The 13,033-nt window shown below is 52.5% G+C and overlaps 6 protein-coding genes across 6 annotated transcripts; 4 read left to right on the plus strand and 2 right to left on the minus strand.

The window, feature by feature from the left end:
• Positions 1-1,366: 1,366 nt before the first annotated feature.
• Positions 1,367-2,548, plus strand: BDP81DRAFT_449604 (uncharacterized protein; the record flags this gene model as incomplete). The annotated part of the gene is made up of 1 exon (XM_060592432.1): positions 1,367-2,548. The coding sequence occupies one exon, from the start codon at positions 1,367-1,369 to the stop codon at positions 2,546-2,548; it is 1,182 nt and encodes a 393-aa protein (XP_060445213.1).
• A 685-nt stretch (positions 2,549-3,233) lies between these two features.
• On the minus strand, positions 3,234-3,943 carry BDP81DRAFT_319652 (uncharacterized protein; the record flags this gene model as incomplete). Its single annotated transcript, XM_060584452.1, has 3 exons — positions 3,234-3,704; positions 3,766-3,849; positions 3,911-3,943. The coding sequence occupies 3 exons, from the start codon at positions 3,941-3,943 to the stop codon at positions 3,234-3,236; spliced, it is 588 nt and encodes a 195-aa protein (XP_060445214.1).
• A 1,526-nt stretch (positions 3,944-5,469) lies between these two features.
• On the plus strand, positions 5,470-6,463 carry BDP81DRAFT_25389 (RNA polymerase Rpb7-like domain-containing protein). Its single transcript, XM_060582875.1, has 4 exons — positions 5,470-5,858; positions 5,917-5,997; positions 6,071-6,240; positions 6,297-6,463. Exons 1-4 carry the CDS (start codon positions 5,610-5,612, stop codon positions 6,310-6,312), a joined length of 516 nt encoding a protein of 171 aa, XP_060445215.1. The 5' UTR covers positions 5,470-5,609; the 3' UTR covers positions 6,313-6,463.
• A 911-nt stretch (positions 6,464-7,374) lies between these two features.
• Positions 7,375-8,755, plus strand: BDP81DRAFT_25414 (HpcH/HpaI aldolase/citrate lyase family protein). The gene is made up of 5 exons (XM_060582876.1): positions 7,375-7,645; positions 7,729-7,821; positions 7,893-7,918; positions 8,015-8,282; positions 8,367-8,755. The coding sequence occupies exons 1-5, from the start codon at positions 7,477-7,479 to the stop codon at positions 8,630-8,632; spliced, it is 822 nt and encodes a 273-aa protein (XP_060445216.1). The 5' UTR covers positions 7,375-7,476; the 3' UTR covers positions 8,633-8,755.
• A 62-nt stretch (positions 8,756-8,817) lies between these two features.
• BDP81DRAFT_319835 (glutaredoxin-like domain-containing protein) lies at positions 8,818-9,292 on the minus strand (the record flags this gene model as incomplete). Its single annotated transcript, XM_060584473.1, has 2 exons — positions 8,818-8,946; positions 9,086-9,292. 2 exons carry the CDS (start codon positions 9,290-9,292, stop codon positions 8,818-8,820), a joined length of 336 nt encoding a protein of 111 aa, XP_060445217.1.
• A 1,118-nt stretch (positions 9,293-10,410) lies between these two features.
• On the plus strand, positions 10,411-11,613 carry BDP81DRAFT_319410 (CORD and CS domain-containing protein; the record flags this gene model as incomplete). The annotated part of the gene is made up of 2 exons (XM_060584433.1): positions 10,411-10,516; positions 10,754-11,613. 2 exons carry the CDS (start codon positions 10,411-10,413, stop codon positions 11,611-11,613), a joined length of 966 nt encoding a protein of 321 aa, XP_060445218.1.
• Between the last annotated feature and the right edge of the window lie 1,420 nt (positions 11,614-13,033).

Consider the following 13,033-nt stretch of genomic DNA (forward strand, 5'->3'; position numbering starts at 1 on the left):
TGCTCCATCTATGCTGCTTCTGGGTCGCTTATTGTTGGCGGCCTGCCAGCTTCTTCAGAAGACTTGGAGTGGTCGCTTAGCTAGGGATGCTTGCAAATGAAATGAAGAGATATGTTGTATCTCTCTCTTAGGCAGGTGTATTGCATCTTGCCGGTAGACTCGACTGAACTAATGTGAAGACATTGGGATCTTCTGAACTAGAAATGCAATTTAGTCTGCCTGGGAAGTTGTGATCAAGGGTGACTACTTTTTTGTGAGGAGGTAGGTAAAGGGGTGGCCAGAGACTTCGACCAAGATGAACAGAATTTCCTAGAATCAACTGGATATTCTGGAGCTTTCTGAGTATAGCTCAAGACAGTAATTGGATGCTTGCCCTAGCCATTCGAAGTTGTAGAATGAATTTTGACAGAGGCCGACCGAGAGAAGCACACTGTCGCTACAAGCTTTGTATCTCGTAATTATCGGCCTCTTCCTTGACAAGAATGAGTCCCATGACATTTGAAAGAGGACATTTTCCAGTAACCATAGCTAAGACAAAGAAGTAGGTACTGTGATTCAAGTGTTCGATTGATTGAACAAGTCTGATTACAAAAGCTTCCAGGTACTGTGGTACATGTATTAGTTTCTTTCCAGCTTTACAGGCGCAAAAGATCGACCTTAACGGGATTAGGCTTTCAAAATAGTACTGTGGTGCATAACAAACGTATCACGTGGTCATGATTATATTCTTTTCGAACGTCAGCTACAGAGTTGACGGCAAAATGAGGTACGCTTATTTGCATTGAGTTCGAGACGGAGAGCAAGAATTCAGAAGAGCTAGATATTCAATTTTCAGAGTCGAGTTTAATTAAGTTGAGTTGAATTAGGTACAAGAAAGAAAGTAAACATGCAACTGGCTCGCTTTGTCAAGTTTTCAATAAAAGTCACGGTGCGTTTGTGAAAGTGCCTGCCATTATTTGCACTTCTCACAGCAACATGTCAGATTGGGAAAAGACAAAGATTCTCAACGTCTCTTGTGTATGCTGGATTGAAAGGTTTCGAATCTCTTGCTCGAGGCCAAAGAAATAAAGGAGCAGTGTAAAACAACGGCTGTGCGTACTATCATCAATGAAGAGTTTCAACAACTCTCATTGTGACCCGTTGTCATTGTTCTTTGATCGCGAGTGAGGCCAAGATTATGACAGAGCTATATAGAAGTCTACCGAACAAGACAGAACTCAGGAGCCGTACAAGATAGAACCAAAGCAACTATTCACTTATATCACAACAATTGACATAACATACAACACTCCAGTAGTTGGGTAAACCAACTCTCTAGCGTCACCTTCGCCATCAGAGGTAAACCCTCCAAACAGGAGCAGCAGCAATGTGCTTCGCCAAAACAATCTACACGTGCCAGCACGAGGAACGAAAACGCATAACCTGCCGCAAAACATGGCGCCAGCGAGCGGGCTGGTGCTTCCGCCCGATCCTCCTCTTCTTCGTCGGCGACTCCCCCGACGAGCCCTGCAGTGAACTCCGCGTCAACGACAACGTCTGGCCCAACGTGACCTGCCCAGAGTGCCGCACCGCCGAGGAGACCGGGATTGCCACCAAGGGCATGGTCACTAGTACGACGACAACAAACAAGTACCGCGAGAAGCTGACGCCTGCGGCGATAGCGGCGTCGCGGCGGCGCAAGGAGGAACAGGAGAAGAAGGACGAAAAGCAGCGGACAAATTACTGGTCGATACAGGAGAATTACCAGGAGGGGCTTAGGAAGCGGGAAATGGAAGAGGCTGCTCGACTTCAGGGAGGCGGCGGTGTTGGAGATGTCACTGGTGGGAACGAAGACTACGCTGATAGGCCTCTGCCCGCTCTTCCTACCTTTCCTGCTGCTTCAGTTGGTGATACTCGTGGAGATCCGGGATACCAGGATCCGCGGCTCCGTTCCAAGAACATATTTCCTCCGCCAAAACCATCGCCTTCGCCTTCGCCCCCGCCCGAGAATAAGTCTACTACCAAGCACAAGCGCAAGAAGAAGGAAGCTCCCGTCGTACCAGATAGGCGTATGCCCACCGTCACCAGCACCGGAAGCCCAATCAGCAAATCGTCTCAACGCTCACGTGAACACAAGCGCCGACACTCACAAGAACAATGGAGACGAGACTCACAAGAAAAAAAGAGACGACGGGTAGAAGAACAACCAAGACGGAACTCTTACGAACAAACGAGCCAAACTTCAGAAGAGGGTGCATATGAACGACCAACAAAGGAGAATTACTACGGTAGAGGCACCGCCTCGGCCATAAGAACCATGAAGGAAGCCGATGAGCCATCGCCAGCGAGACAGCCCGTCGCCGAGAGACGGGGACGGGACATGAAGCAACTGGCCAACAGCTATCGAGAGGTGCGCGCCGCGCCGTGGCCCGAGGAGCCGATTATTCAACGACGTCCCACGCCTCCGCCCTCGCCGGAGCCGGAGAAGGCGCCAAAGAAGAGTGGCAAGCTGAAGGGCGTTTGGAACCCGTTTGGTAACAAGGATCGCCGAGACGATGTGGCCCATTAGGGGAGAGGCACCCGCCGCGAGGTTGTTTCTGACGCTCGTTCTGACGTTCAGTCTTTTGTGTGTTGTGACGCCCGTAAGGTGGAGAAAGGGGGATACCGTTACTAAGTGCATGGCGCAAGGAGACGAGATAGAGGAGGGAGGATGAGAGATATTTGGTGAGTGAATGCTTCATGTTTGTTGAACTATGTATGTGTTTTGAGCGGTTTCCTTGTTAATTGACATGGACAAATAGAGGCTTCTTCCCCTTTCCAAAAAATAAGAAGAACACGATGACCGAAAGCAAGCAACACGCAAAAGGGGGTCCGAATAGGCAACTCCTTTCTGGCCATCAAGTATTGTAACTCGGCCGGTAACAGATCCAACGACTGACAATCTGTATACGCGTAAGCTCAAATTGGTATCTGATGAAAGTACTCCGCCTGTGAAGTGATGGCGCCTGCCCGAATGCTTCCATGCCGTGGGGCCTTAATCCTTCGATATCTCTTCTGTTCGTCCGTAGCCTCCCTGTGATGGCTTCGCGAACCCCCTGATTTCTCTCATCTCTCTAAGTGGTAGGTAGGTAGGCGGAGTAGTAGGCGCTGGGCTAGCGCGTGCTATCTGGTTTCCGATAGGTGTGTGGGTTTGGTTGGATTTTTCATCGCAAGACCGAGGAAAGTGTTGTGTCGTCGGTTGGTCAGCGAATAGTTTATTGGGCCTTTCCGTTCTTGGCGTCACCGTTTGCCTTGGAGGCTCTGAACTTGGCAATCTCCTTCTCGACGGCCTTGTCAACGCGGCCCTTGAGCTCCTGGCGGTACCCAAGCTTGAAAAGGAACTCAAGCCAAACAAAGAGTGGGGCCAGGAAAACAGCCTGAACCAGGTTGTCCAACAGAGCCGGCGCGCGTCCCTCGAAGGCGCCGTGTCCGATGAACTGGAAGATCCAGCAGGCAATGTGAATGCCGATGGCGGCCTGGTTCGTCAAGGTAGGGTTCTCAACCCTGAAGTGGTTGCCAGCGGCAGTGGCGGCCAAGCAAATGATGGCCAGCAATGTGCCAGCCACAGGTTCGAGAAGCACATACAGACCACCCCAAGTCAGGGCTGCTAGTGTCCCCAAGTTGAGATCTAGATTAGGGACGGTGAGCCAGCTAGGGAGTGGAATGAGAGTTCCTGTGTTGGTGGCCTGGGGAAGTCTGCATGAGCTCAGATGCAAAGACTCGAGTTACGTCTCATTGACTGCTTACAAGGCAAAATCCGGAAAACAAGATGATGGGCACACATGCCATGTGAATGCCGATGTTGACGGTATTATGGTGGTAGGCACCATACTGTGAGGCCATTAGCAACCTGACTGACAACGTACTCCGGAAAGCCGGGCTGTTCACGAACAAAGGTCAAATGTTTTTCCAGGTCTAAAGACATGATGACGGTGAAAGAAGTGACGGATGGTGTTGAGACCTAAGCCAAGGGCGATGTGGTGGACTGAGAGCCGAGGTTTGTTGCAGGATAGATGCACCAAGACGAGGCTGGCTGCAGGGTCGAGGCTCAGCCGCGGGCGGATCGGCAACAGTTGGAGCGTGAGCGGACAGGAGGGGCTGATTGCGGTGCACTCTGGACCGGCCGTGTCGATCTCAAAAATTAGACAGCTCGTGGGTGCACTGTGGGCGACTGGGGAGAGAGCTGGTGATGTTGGCGACGTTGCGAATGATGGAAAATGAGGGAAGGCCGTCGTGTTCCGGACAGGGTTGCAATGGTGTTCATATGTGTCCCACCCAAGCACGTCGAGTTACCTTGCCTTCCGCCGAACCTTTGCGGTGCAAGTACCCGTGGGGCCCGCTGAGAGCGCGTTTTTACTCTTCGGTTCGGGGAGTTCGTAGGGAGTCCGCTGAATTTCCAGCAGCCCTGGAAGCGACAAGGGCCACCAAGGGCGTGCAACGGTGGCTTCTGACTGGAGATTTTGGGGGAACGAGTCCACTAAAAACCACTAAATGTGCACGCACCAGACATACGACAGACTTCCTCCACCCAATCTAACGTCGTGCATTTGTCGTGTGAGCGCGTCGGAGGCTGGGGAGGCTTGTAACCGACTCTTTTAATTGAGCTTGAAGGGCATCCGAATGTCAAAACGTTAGGCTGGCCACTTTTACGGAGTACAGCCTCCGTTGAATAACTCAAATTACCCTAGGTTGGATCCGTGCCGCAAGCCCAAATTGCGACGCCATCTCCAAACTCATTAGGGCTGCCATATCCGCGGCCCGAATGGCGCCACTTTTTGCATCCTGCTGGCATCTGACAGTGCACTTTGCAGCATCGCGATCCACGAATCGGGCTTGTCGCTCATTCTGTCAATTATTCAAGTCGCAACTTCCCGTCGATAGGTTCCGGAACATCGCGCTTACCCTTGCTTCGGAGCTACGAGCTTTCCGCCATGGGGTCTTCCGCGCTAGCGTAATTCTTTAGCGCAAGCGCGACAGGACGAGGTGTGCAAGGTGTGGTCGGTGAAAGGTGTGGCTTGCACTTCTGCCAAATCCACTTTTCCTGCCTGGGGCATGTGTAAATGTGGCTGCCCGCAGGCCAAAAAATTCAGGAGCCACTTCTCGCCGCAACAAGGCCATCTCAGCCTCGTCGGGTTCATCTCAGTACAACCTCTCCGTTCACCACCCGTCGAGTCACTACGCTGGCGGCGCATCTCCTACAGCGCATCACAGAGGAACCACCCGTCAAAGTTCCGACAACTCGCGCGTCTCCTTCATTCCGTCCTTGTGTATTTTCTTTCTCCGAGGCGTCCCGCGCGTGCAACCCTCTAGCTTCAACTTTGCTCGCGACTCCTGGCCCTACTCACCGGTCAACAATTGGAAGCCGCGCATCGATTGCTTTCCTCCACGCTTCCAATCGTGTCACTCGATCCCGGACCGATTGAGACCACGTCGATACGAGCACTAGAATTAGTCGCATTTAATACGGGGAGCTTGCGTTGATAACGCGCCTACGCGTTGTTGGAGGTTGGACACGGGTAGCATCGCTGACGACGACACGACGACGATCCGCTTCTTTCCCCTGAGCACGTTGCGCCGCAGAAATCGCCACGATGTTCTTCCTCTACAACATGGAGCGCAGGGTCACCCTGCATCCCTCCTACTTTGGCCGGAACATGCACGAGCTGGTGACGAGCAAGTTACTGAAGGACGTGGAAGGCACCTGCGCAGGAAGCTACTACATCATTTCCATCATGGATACCTTCGATATTTCCGAGGGTCGCATTCTTCCGGGCAGTGGCCTGGCCGAGTTCACGGTGGGATACCGAGCCGTGGTTTGGCGACCCTTCAAGGGCGAGACGGTAATTGCTACAAATCTGCCTGGCTTTGTCGGGGAAGCGGCTTCTGACATGAACCCAGGTTGATGCTGTGGTCTACTCAGTCAACCACCAGGGCTTTTTCGCCCAGGCGGGACCTCTGCGGTTATTCGTGTCGGCACATGTAGGTTCTCGCTTCCGCGCTGGCCAGGCAGTACCTTTTCGTCGATAACTAACCGCTGCCGTTTCTTTACCAGCTGATCCCGTCCGAGATCAAGTGGGATCCCAATGCGACGCCGCCGCAGTTCACCAACAATGAGGATACCATCATTGAGCCAGGAACCCACGTGCGCGTAAAGGTGATTGGTACGCGCACAGAAGTCGGCGAGATGTGGGCGATTGGCAGCATCAAGGAGGACTATCTAGGGTATGTCAATATCCGCGAAGCTATGATTGGGCCTCACTTACGAATCCTTGCAAAAGCTGCCTCCAGGACTAAATGTCACCCCCGATGGGAAAGAGTAAGGAGACGGGCCACCACGAACGACCACGCCCAGCGCGACCTATACAGACATCGGTCGGCGAGAGGTGGGTATTCGACACTCTACGCGAGTGTATCCTTGGCCGATCATGGCAACAAGTGTTGCTACCGCGCAGAGCAATCCTTTTGGACAAGGCCCAGACGAAATATCGAGAGAGTCGTCTTTGGGCCACAAACGAGACATCGCTACGCTGACCAATCTGCATCCGGGAAGCAAAAGATAGAGAAAAGTTTGGAGAGAGAATAAGAGGGCATACACATGCCTACATCGCACATCGCTGGCGCGTTTTTTGCGATCCGCAGCATCAGATCTGGGTTCCGTCTTGAAAGTTGTACAATAAGCTGTTGCTTTCCTACACTCAACGAAATAAAAAAGAGCAAAGCTACGAGCACACACAACATCGCCCAGGGTGGACTCTGGCGCGGTCGTTTAATCATGGCCACAAGTTGGAATTCCGAAAGTCTACACTTGTGACAAGATTTATGTTCTTTCTGAAGCTTCGGAGGTCTCAAGCTTCAACTAACTGCGCACTCTTATCTAGGTCCCATCTAGGTCCCTTGCCTTACGTGACATAAGGTAAGGTACCTTACAATAGCAAGCACCTGAGTTTGCTGAGGTTGCGGGAATTCGGCTAGCTCCGCCCGGACGCCCATTTCCCCCACGTTTCCTTCCTAGCTCTGATAGACCAATGCCCCCAATCGCAATTAACAAATTACCCCGCCGCCTGAATATCTCCGTCTCGTGGGTCTTGCTCCCTTTTTACCAGGCACAGTAACAAACCCGCTTTAACCTACCCTCCCGGCCCGCCTCTATCTATAATCCGCGTGCATGCGTAGATGGGGCCCGCGGCCGGCTTTCCCCCCGAGAATCAGTAAACCACCCCCGCACCAGAGTGACCAGACCTACGCGTATCTGACATAAGGCGCGGGTGACACATTGGGGGTATCATGATCCGATTCCGGTGTTTGGTTCACATCGTGACGCATAAACAATAGCAACATTTACGAAAGAAAAAGAGTGTTGTCTGACGTCGCACAAGACCTGTTGTTACCGCCCTCTTTGCCTTGATCAAATAATTGAATTATACTTTACTAAGACAATACATTCCCCAATACGAAGCAATGTCAGCGATGCAAGCGGCCAACAAGCTCCGGACGGCTTTTACCAAGGGCACCGGCCCTAGCTTCGGGTTGTGGCAGATGATTCCCGGCGCCAATGTCTCGCGGGTGCTTGCTCGGAGTCCTGGCGTGGACTGGGTTTTGGTTGACTGTGAGCATGGAAACATTGATGGTGAGTATTGATCTATCAGAACCCCTTGATGCTGGACTCGATGATTATGATGAGAGCTGACTTTGTTTGTGTCCCCCTTCCAGATGGCGCCATGCACGATGCCGTCCCTGCTATTGCGGCGGCTGGTGTATCTCCCATTGTGAGGTTGCCAGATATGCAGAGTTGGATGGTGAAGCGTAAGGAAACACCCCTTTTCATTGATCGGTTCACACATTTGGAGGCCAACCAGAACTAACAACTTCTCTAGGGGCTTTGGACTGCGGCGCTCACGGGGTAAGCAAGTGGTCTATGCGAATGGGGGAGAACGTTTGATTTATATGGCGGTATCTTGAAGAGAGAGAGAGAGAAGCTTGGCTGACGTTTGAAAAGATCCTCGTGCCGCTGCTCCGGACCGCCCAGGAGGCAAAGGACCTCGTGCAATCGGCCAAGTTCCCGCCGTGGGGACGACGTGGGTTCGGGTCGCCTCTCGCCATGGAGCGCTTCAGCCCGGCGCCCAGCATGACGGAGTACCTGCAGCAGGCCAACGACAGCCTGTTGACGATTGTACAGATTGAGACCAAGGAGGCTCTCGAGTCCATTGATGAGATCGCGGCGGTGGAGGGTATCGACGCGCTCTTCATTGGACCCTTTGATCTTGGTTAGTTCAGTCCACTCATCTAAGCCATTTCCTTGGCCTCTCTTCGTTTGGACCTTGAACAACCTCAGCTGACCGGCATCATAGGAAACAACATTGGTCACCCGGTGATTAACGGCGTCATCGAAAAGGAGTTGAGTGATGCTATTGAGCGCATCCTTGAGGCGACTCACAAGGCGGGTAAGAAGGCCGGCATCTTCTGCACAAGCGGCGAGCAGTCCAAGTTCTTCGCGGATAAGGGATTCGACATGATTAGTGTGGCGACGGATTACACGGCATTGCAATACACAGTATCGGAGTCATTGAGCATGGCCAGGGGAGGGGCGAAGCCGGCCAAGGGTGGATCGTACTGAATGATGCCGTAGGAGTAGGAGATGCCTAGAGATTCTCGAGAGTAAAAGGGTATCGAATATGGTAGGGGAGTAGGCTGTGCTGCTTGGTCGACCAAACTCTTGGCTCGCCCGCTGGCTACCTCCTTTGAGCCAAGCAACGCTGCGGCCGTTCTGGTTGAGTCAAAATGATAATCTTCACACACTTTTCACTTTCCTCCTTCTACTTGGTCCATCTTGGCTTCGATCTGATCTGGGTCGAATCGATGCATGAGCTTGACAGCTTTGCCCACGAGTTTGACGTCTTCTTCAGGGGCCTCGGCTTTGCTAATGTGGATCTGGGGTAAAGGGGCACACGTCAACAGATGAGAAAGGTTGAAAGGTTCACTTTTGCGGGAAACTTTTGCGAAGGTGGACGTGCGTCATCGGATGGCCTCCTTCTCATCCCACGCGGCAAGGGAAGAAGGATGAACTTACCACGGGCACGTCGAAATCGTAAAGGTCCCTCCATTTCTTGTTTTCCGGCTTCGTGATCACGACTTCCGTGTAAGCAAAGGGCCGGCGATCCCACACGTTGGAGAGTGCCGATTTGGCCCGCACACACAAGCCGCACTCATCGCGAGAGAAAAGGGTGATCCGACATGGTTGGACCTTTTGAAATAAACGTCGTGTTGGTGCAAACATGTTTATGAGAGCTGCAGATCAAATGGCAAGTCTACTGTGGATGTCTTGCGATTAACTCGTAATCTGACGTTTATCCCACCAGAGTGTGTGGACGCAGCATACACCCAAGCTGGGAAAGGAAGGAGGCTCGAAGGCTGTGAAACAGCATCGTTCTCGGTCAGCTGGGAAGATAAGATGGGGGAGGGAGAGAAAGGATGGGAATGTCAAATATGATGACTGGCACCAGGGATCATGGAGAAATGGAGTTGGGGTTGAGCTGGAGGGGCGTACAATGTCTGTGGTCGTATTTGATGTATGTCTGTGAGATTCAAAGTAAGATGATGTGACCTGCCACTGCCTGCAAGTTGCGAAGGTGTGGAGAGAAACGCCCGTTTGTTATCGTTTCGAAATAGTCCGATTGAATGAATGATTGGATCCGCCACGAGAAAAGCAAAGTTGCTGCTCGTCCCAGTCTGTCTTGTGATGATGAAATGGGCAAAAAAAGGTAAAAGTGTGGGATGAAGATGTCTGGTCTTTTTTGGGTCCTAAGTTTGAAGTTTCCGACTGAACTTCCACCCGGCCCGAGTTGCAACTCTGAACCTGCAAGGACAAGGCCGGGTGTGACCTGCCACATCTTCGGTCGATTGTTGCCGAATATGGTCGCATATGGACCTCTTCTTTCGGAAGGCGGTGAAGACCTTGAAGCAGCCGCACCCCAGCGCTCGTTATCCATCTCTAGCGAATCAGCAGGGAGATTTGCCGGAGCTTGTGCCAACATACATAATTTTGAGCCGCTAAATCACAGTGACGACCCCTGGGAAATTCTGGAATCCTGGAGAACATAGCAACCCCTCCATCAACGACGACCACCCCTCACTCATCACTTCCACTTACGGGGGCTCCTTTCGACAATTTACATCCTGCCAGACCCGCCGCCTCTTTCATCCACACCAATTCTCAAACGTCACCCGTCGTCAATCCTGAATCTTGCTCATCCTTAACAATTTTTCTTTCCCTTCCTTCCACTCCAATTGTTTGGGGAATCATTGTGTGTCCGGCAAACTTCGATTGCATCTCACCTCAGCACGCGAAAACGGTAGCGAAAGCCAAGCAGCACAAGCTCATCCCGCCAGCCCATCATGGCAGAAAAGTGCGTCCACCAGGGCTGCGGCAAGCTCTACTCCGATACAGAGGAGCCATGTGTCTACCACCCTGGTCCTCCCGTCTTCCATGAAGGCCAGAAAGGTACTCACTCCTAAACCCCCCATCACCGCACAAACTCTACACAAGTACTACGCCATATTCGATGGAGAACGCGTCCTTCCCGTTCTTGTCCCGTGCGGATGTCATGGGATTCCCCCTCTTTCGTCCAATTGCACATCTCATATTCCTTGCTATGAGCCCCGTTCAACCGCAATCAATCGCATTGGAAACATTTCACACGAGACACCGCGGCTAACCTCATTCACCGCTACCAAACAGGCTGGAAGTGCTGCAAGCCCCGTGTCCTCACCTTTGAGGAGTTCATGACCATCCCCCCCTGCACAACCGGCAAGCACTCCACAACCGACCTCCCCCCAAAGATCGAGCAGAAGCCCCAAGCGGACCCCGCGGACGCACCCTCTTTCCTCGATAAGCTCGCATCGGCAGCGGAACCGGCACGCAAGCCCCTCTCCCAAGCCACAGCCGCTCCCTCCCCTCCGCCTCCACCCCCGGAGTCCGAGTCCGACGACGCTTCCCTCGAGATCCCCGACGGGACCACCTGCCGTCGCAAGGCCTGTTCGGCTACCTACCGCAAGGCCTCCTCGCGCGATGGCGAGTCTTGCGTCCACCACCCTGGCGTCCCCATCTTCCACGAGGGCTCCAAGGGCTACAGCTGCTGCAAGCGCCGCGTTCTTGAGTTTGACCAGTTCATGAAGATTGAGGGTTGCAAGACAAAGGGTCGTCACCTGTTTATCGGGAGTGGCAAGAAGAAGAACGCGTCGGCAGCTGGCGGCGAGGAGAAGCTTGATACAGTTCGCACCGACTTTTACCAGACCCCTTCTACCGTCATCGCCTCCTTTTTCCTGAAGAAGATCGTCAAGGATTCGGCCAAGATCGAATTCAAGTCGCAGTCCATCGCACTCGACCTGCCCACCTCAGACTCGCCGCCCAAGCGCTACACCACCGAGGTACCTCTGTTTGCGCCAATCGATACGGAAAAGTCCACCTTCAAGGTGCTTGGCACGAAACTTGAGGTGAACCTTGCCAAGGCCGGCGGTGAGTCGTGGCCTGTCCTGCGCAGTGACGACCGTCTCACTGGTGAGATATTACAAATCGGCAAGGCGGGGCGCTTGCAATAGTCCTAAGACACCACCACATGTACGGACTTACACTCTCGCGCACTCACGTTTCCCGGGAGAGCATTCATGCGGCCCATCGGAGTTAGATGGTTTACGCCCCCAGGAGAAACGTCAGCCAAAAGAGACGATAAGATGACGCGAGAGAGAAGCGAATGAGGAAACACGTGTGTGAGACACGGGCGACCTCTAGACGCACAGGGGGAAAAAAGAAGATACAAGAGAAGGACACAAGATACCTCTAGAAGGGTATGTGAGACACTCATGTGCCACCCAAGGATGCGGTAGCTACTGTAATCCAAGAAATCAAAAAAACGTAAAACAGGAAGAAAAAGTTCAAGACATGCTCCTTGGCTCTGGACCCCCACCTCTCCCAAGCTCTATGGCTCTATGGCTCTTTCGTTTTTTGATGACGCCTCTGACTCAACTGGAATGCGTGCTATCTTCCTAGCCCATCACCGTGCGGCGTGCTCAAAGGCCATGCTCTGAGAGGTCCGGAGGAGGACAAGGCCCTTGGGGATCGACTCGAGCCGTGATCTGGTATGTGCCACGGCATGTGACCAAGGTCTTGGCAGACAAAACGTGATACGCGGCCTCCTCTGTTGACTCGGTGAAAATCCGTGTGAAATGGATCTGCTTTCCCAAAGATCGGATAGAGGGACTGGGACTACTCCGTACATTGATCAGCCTCGCAAGAAAGCGGCCTCCAACCCAGCCAAGTTCCAGCAAGCCCTGCCACCCCTGAGCACGAGCACTGTTTGTCTCGTCCACGGATTCGTTCGTCCAACACTTGGAAATCAGAAATGCTCTCACCGTGTGTCACCTTGGGCCTTTTTTTCTTCTTTTTTTTTTCTCTGCTTGAGATAACCATGGTAGAACTGCGCTTCAGGTTTAATGTTTTCAAGAATACACATGCCTACGGATAAGAATCCGTGCGCCTTCTGCGCTTTTGCGACATTGTCGCCAGCGGCGTCAACTAACGTATCTGTACCATTTTTTTGTTGAGATCGACGATGGAAGTGATGATCCGTGGATAAAATGTTCACGGCCCGGCTAACAGAACGTCGAACAATGTCTTGGTATTCGAACCGCTGTCCATTGCGTCTTGTTGGCGGTCGGATTTTCCTTTACTCTTTTTCGAAGAAAAAAATTAATTTGGTCCATGTTTGTGTCTAACTTGCACTGCCGCCTTCGTTGTACTTCTCTAGAATGCCGCGATTGCTCTTTGCCAAGCAGTCGGAAACGCTGCTAACGACTCGGGTGGCACATGGGGGTGGTTCACCAAACTACGGAGTACCTACCTCATTCACCAAAGACATCACTTTACTTAGCCTGGAAGACAAAGTTGGCGATCATCATGACGGGTTCCTCAAGTGCCGATGGACGGTGTGTAGTGGCTGGTGCCAATGCTTTTACCTTGTCA

The sequence above is a fragment of the Colletotrichum phormii genome (assembly GCF_030913505.1).
Source record: "Colletotrichum phormii strain CBS 102054 chromosome Unknown BDP81scaffold_10, whole genome shotgun sequence".
NCBI classification, from domain to species: Eukaryota; Fungi; Ascomycota; class Sordariomycetes; order Glomerellales; family Glomerellaceae; genus Colletotrichum; species Colletotrichum phormii.

What these genes read in the sequence shown, in the direction of transcription:
- BDP81DRAFT_25389 (XM_060582875.1), top strand. Translation starts at nt 5,610, where the DNA reads ATGTTCTTCCTCTACAACATGGAGCGCAGGGTCACCCTGCATCCCTCC. An exon ending in GACCCTTCAAGGGCGAGACG is followed by an intron (nt 5,859 to 5,916) that starts GTAATTGCTACA and finishes ACATGAACCCAG; the next exon opens with GTTGATGCTGTGGTCTACTC. An exon ending in GGTTATTCGTGTCGGCACAT is followed by an intron (nt 5,998 to 6,070) that starts GTAGGTTCTCGC and finishes TTTCTTTACCAG; the next exon opens with CTGATCCCGTCCGAGATCAA.
- BDP81DRAFT_25414 (XM_060582876.1), top strand. Translation starts at nt 7,477, where the DNA reads ATGTCAGCGATGCAAGCGGCCAACAAGCTCCGGACGGCTTTTACCAAG. An exon ending in TGAGCATGGAAACATTGATG is followed by an intron (nt 7,646 to 7,728) that starts GTGAGTATTGAT and finishes TCCCCCTTCCAG; the next exon opens with ATGGCGCCATGCACGATGCC. An exon ending in GCAGAGTTGGATGGTGAAGC is followed by an intron (nt 7,822 to 7,892) that starts GTAAGGAAACAC and finishes CAACTTCTCTAG; the next exon opens with GGGCTTTGGACTGCGGCGCT.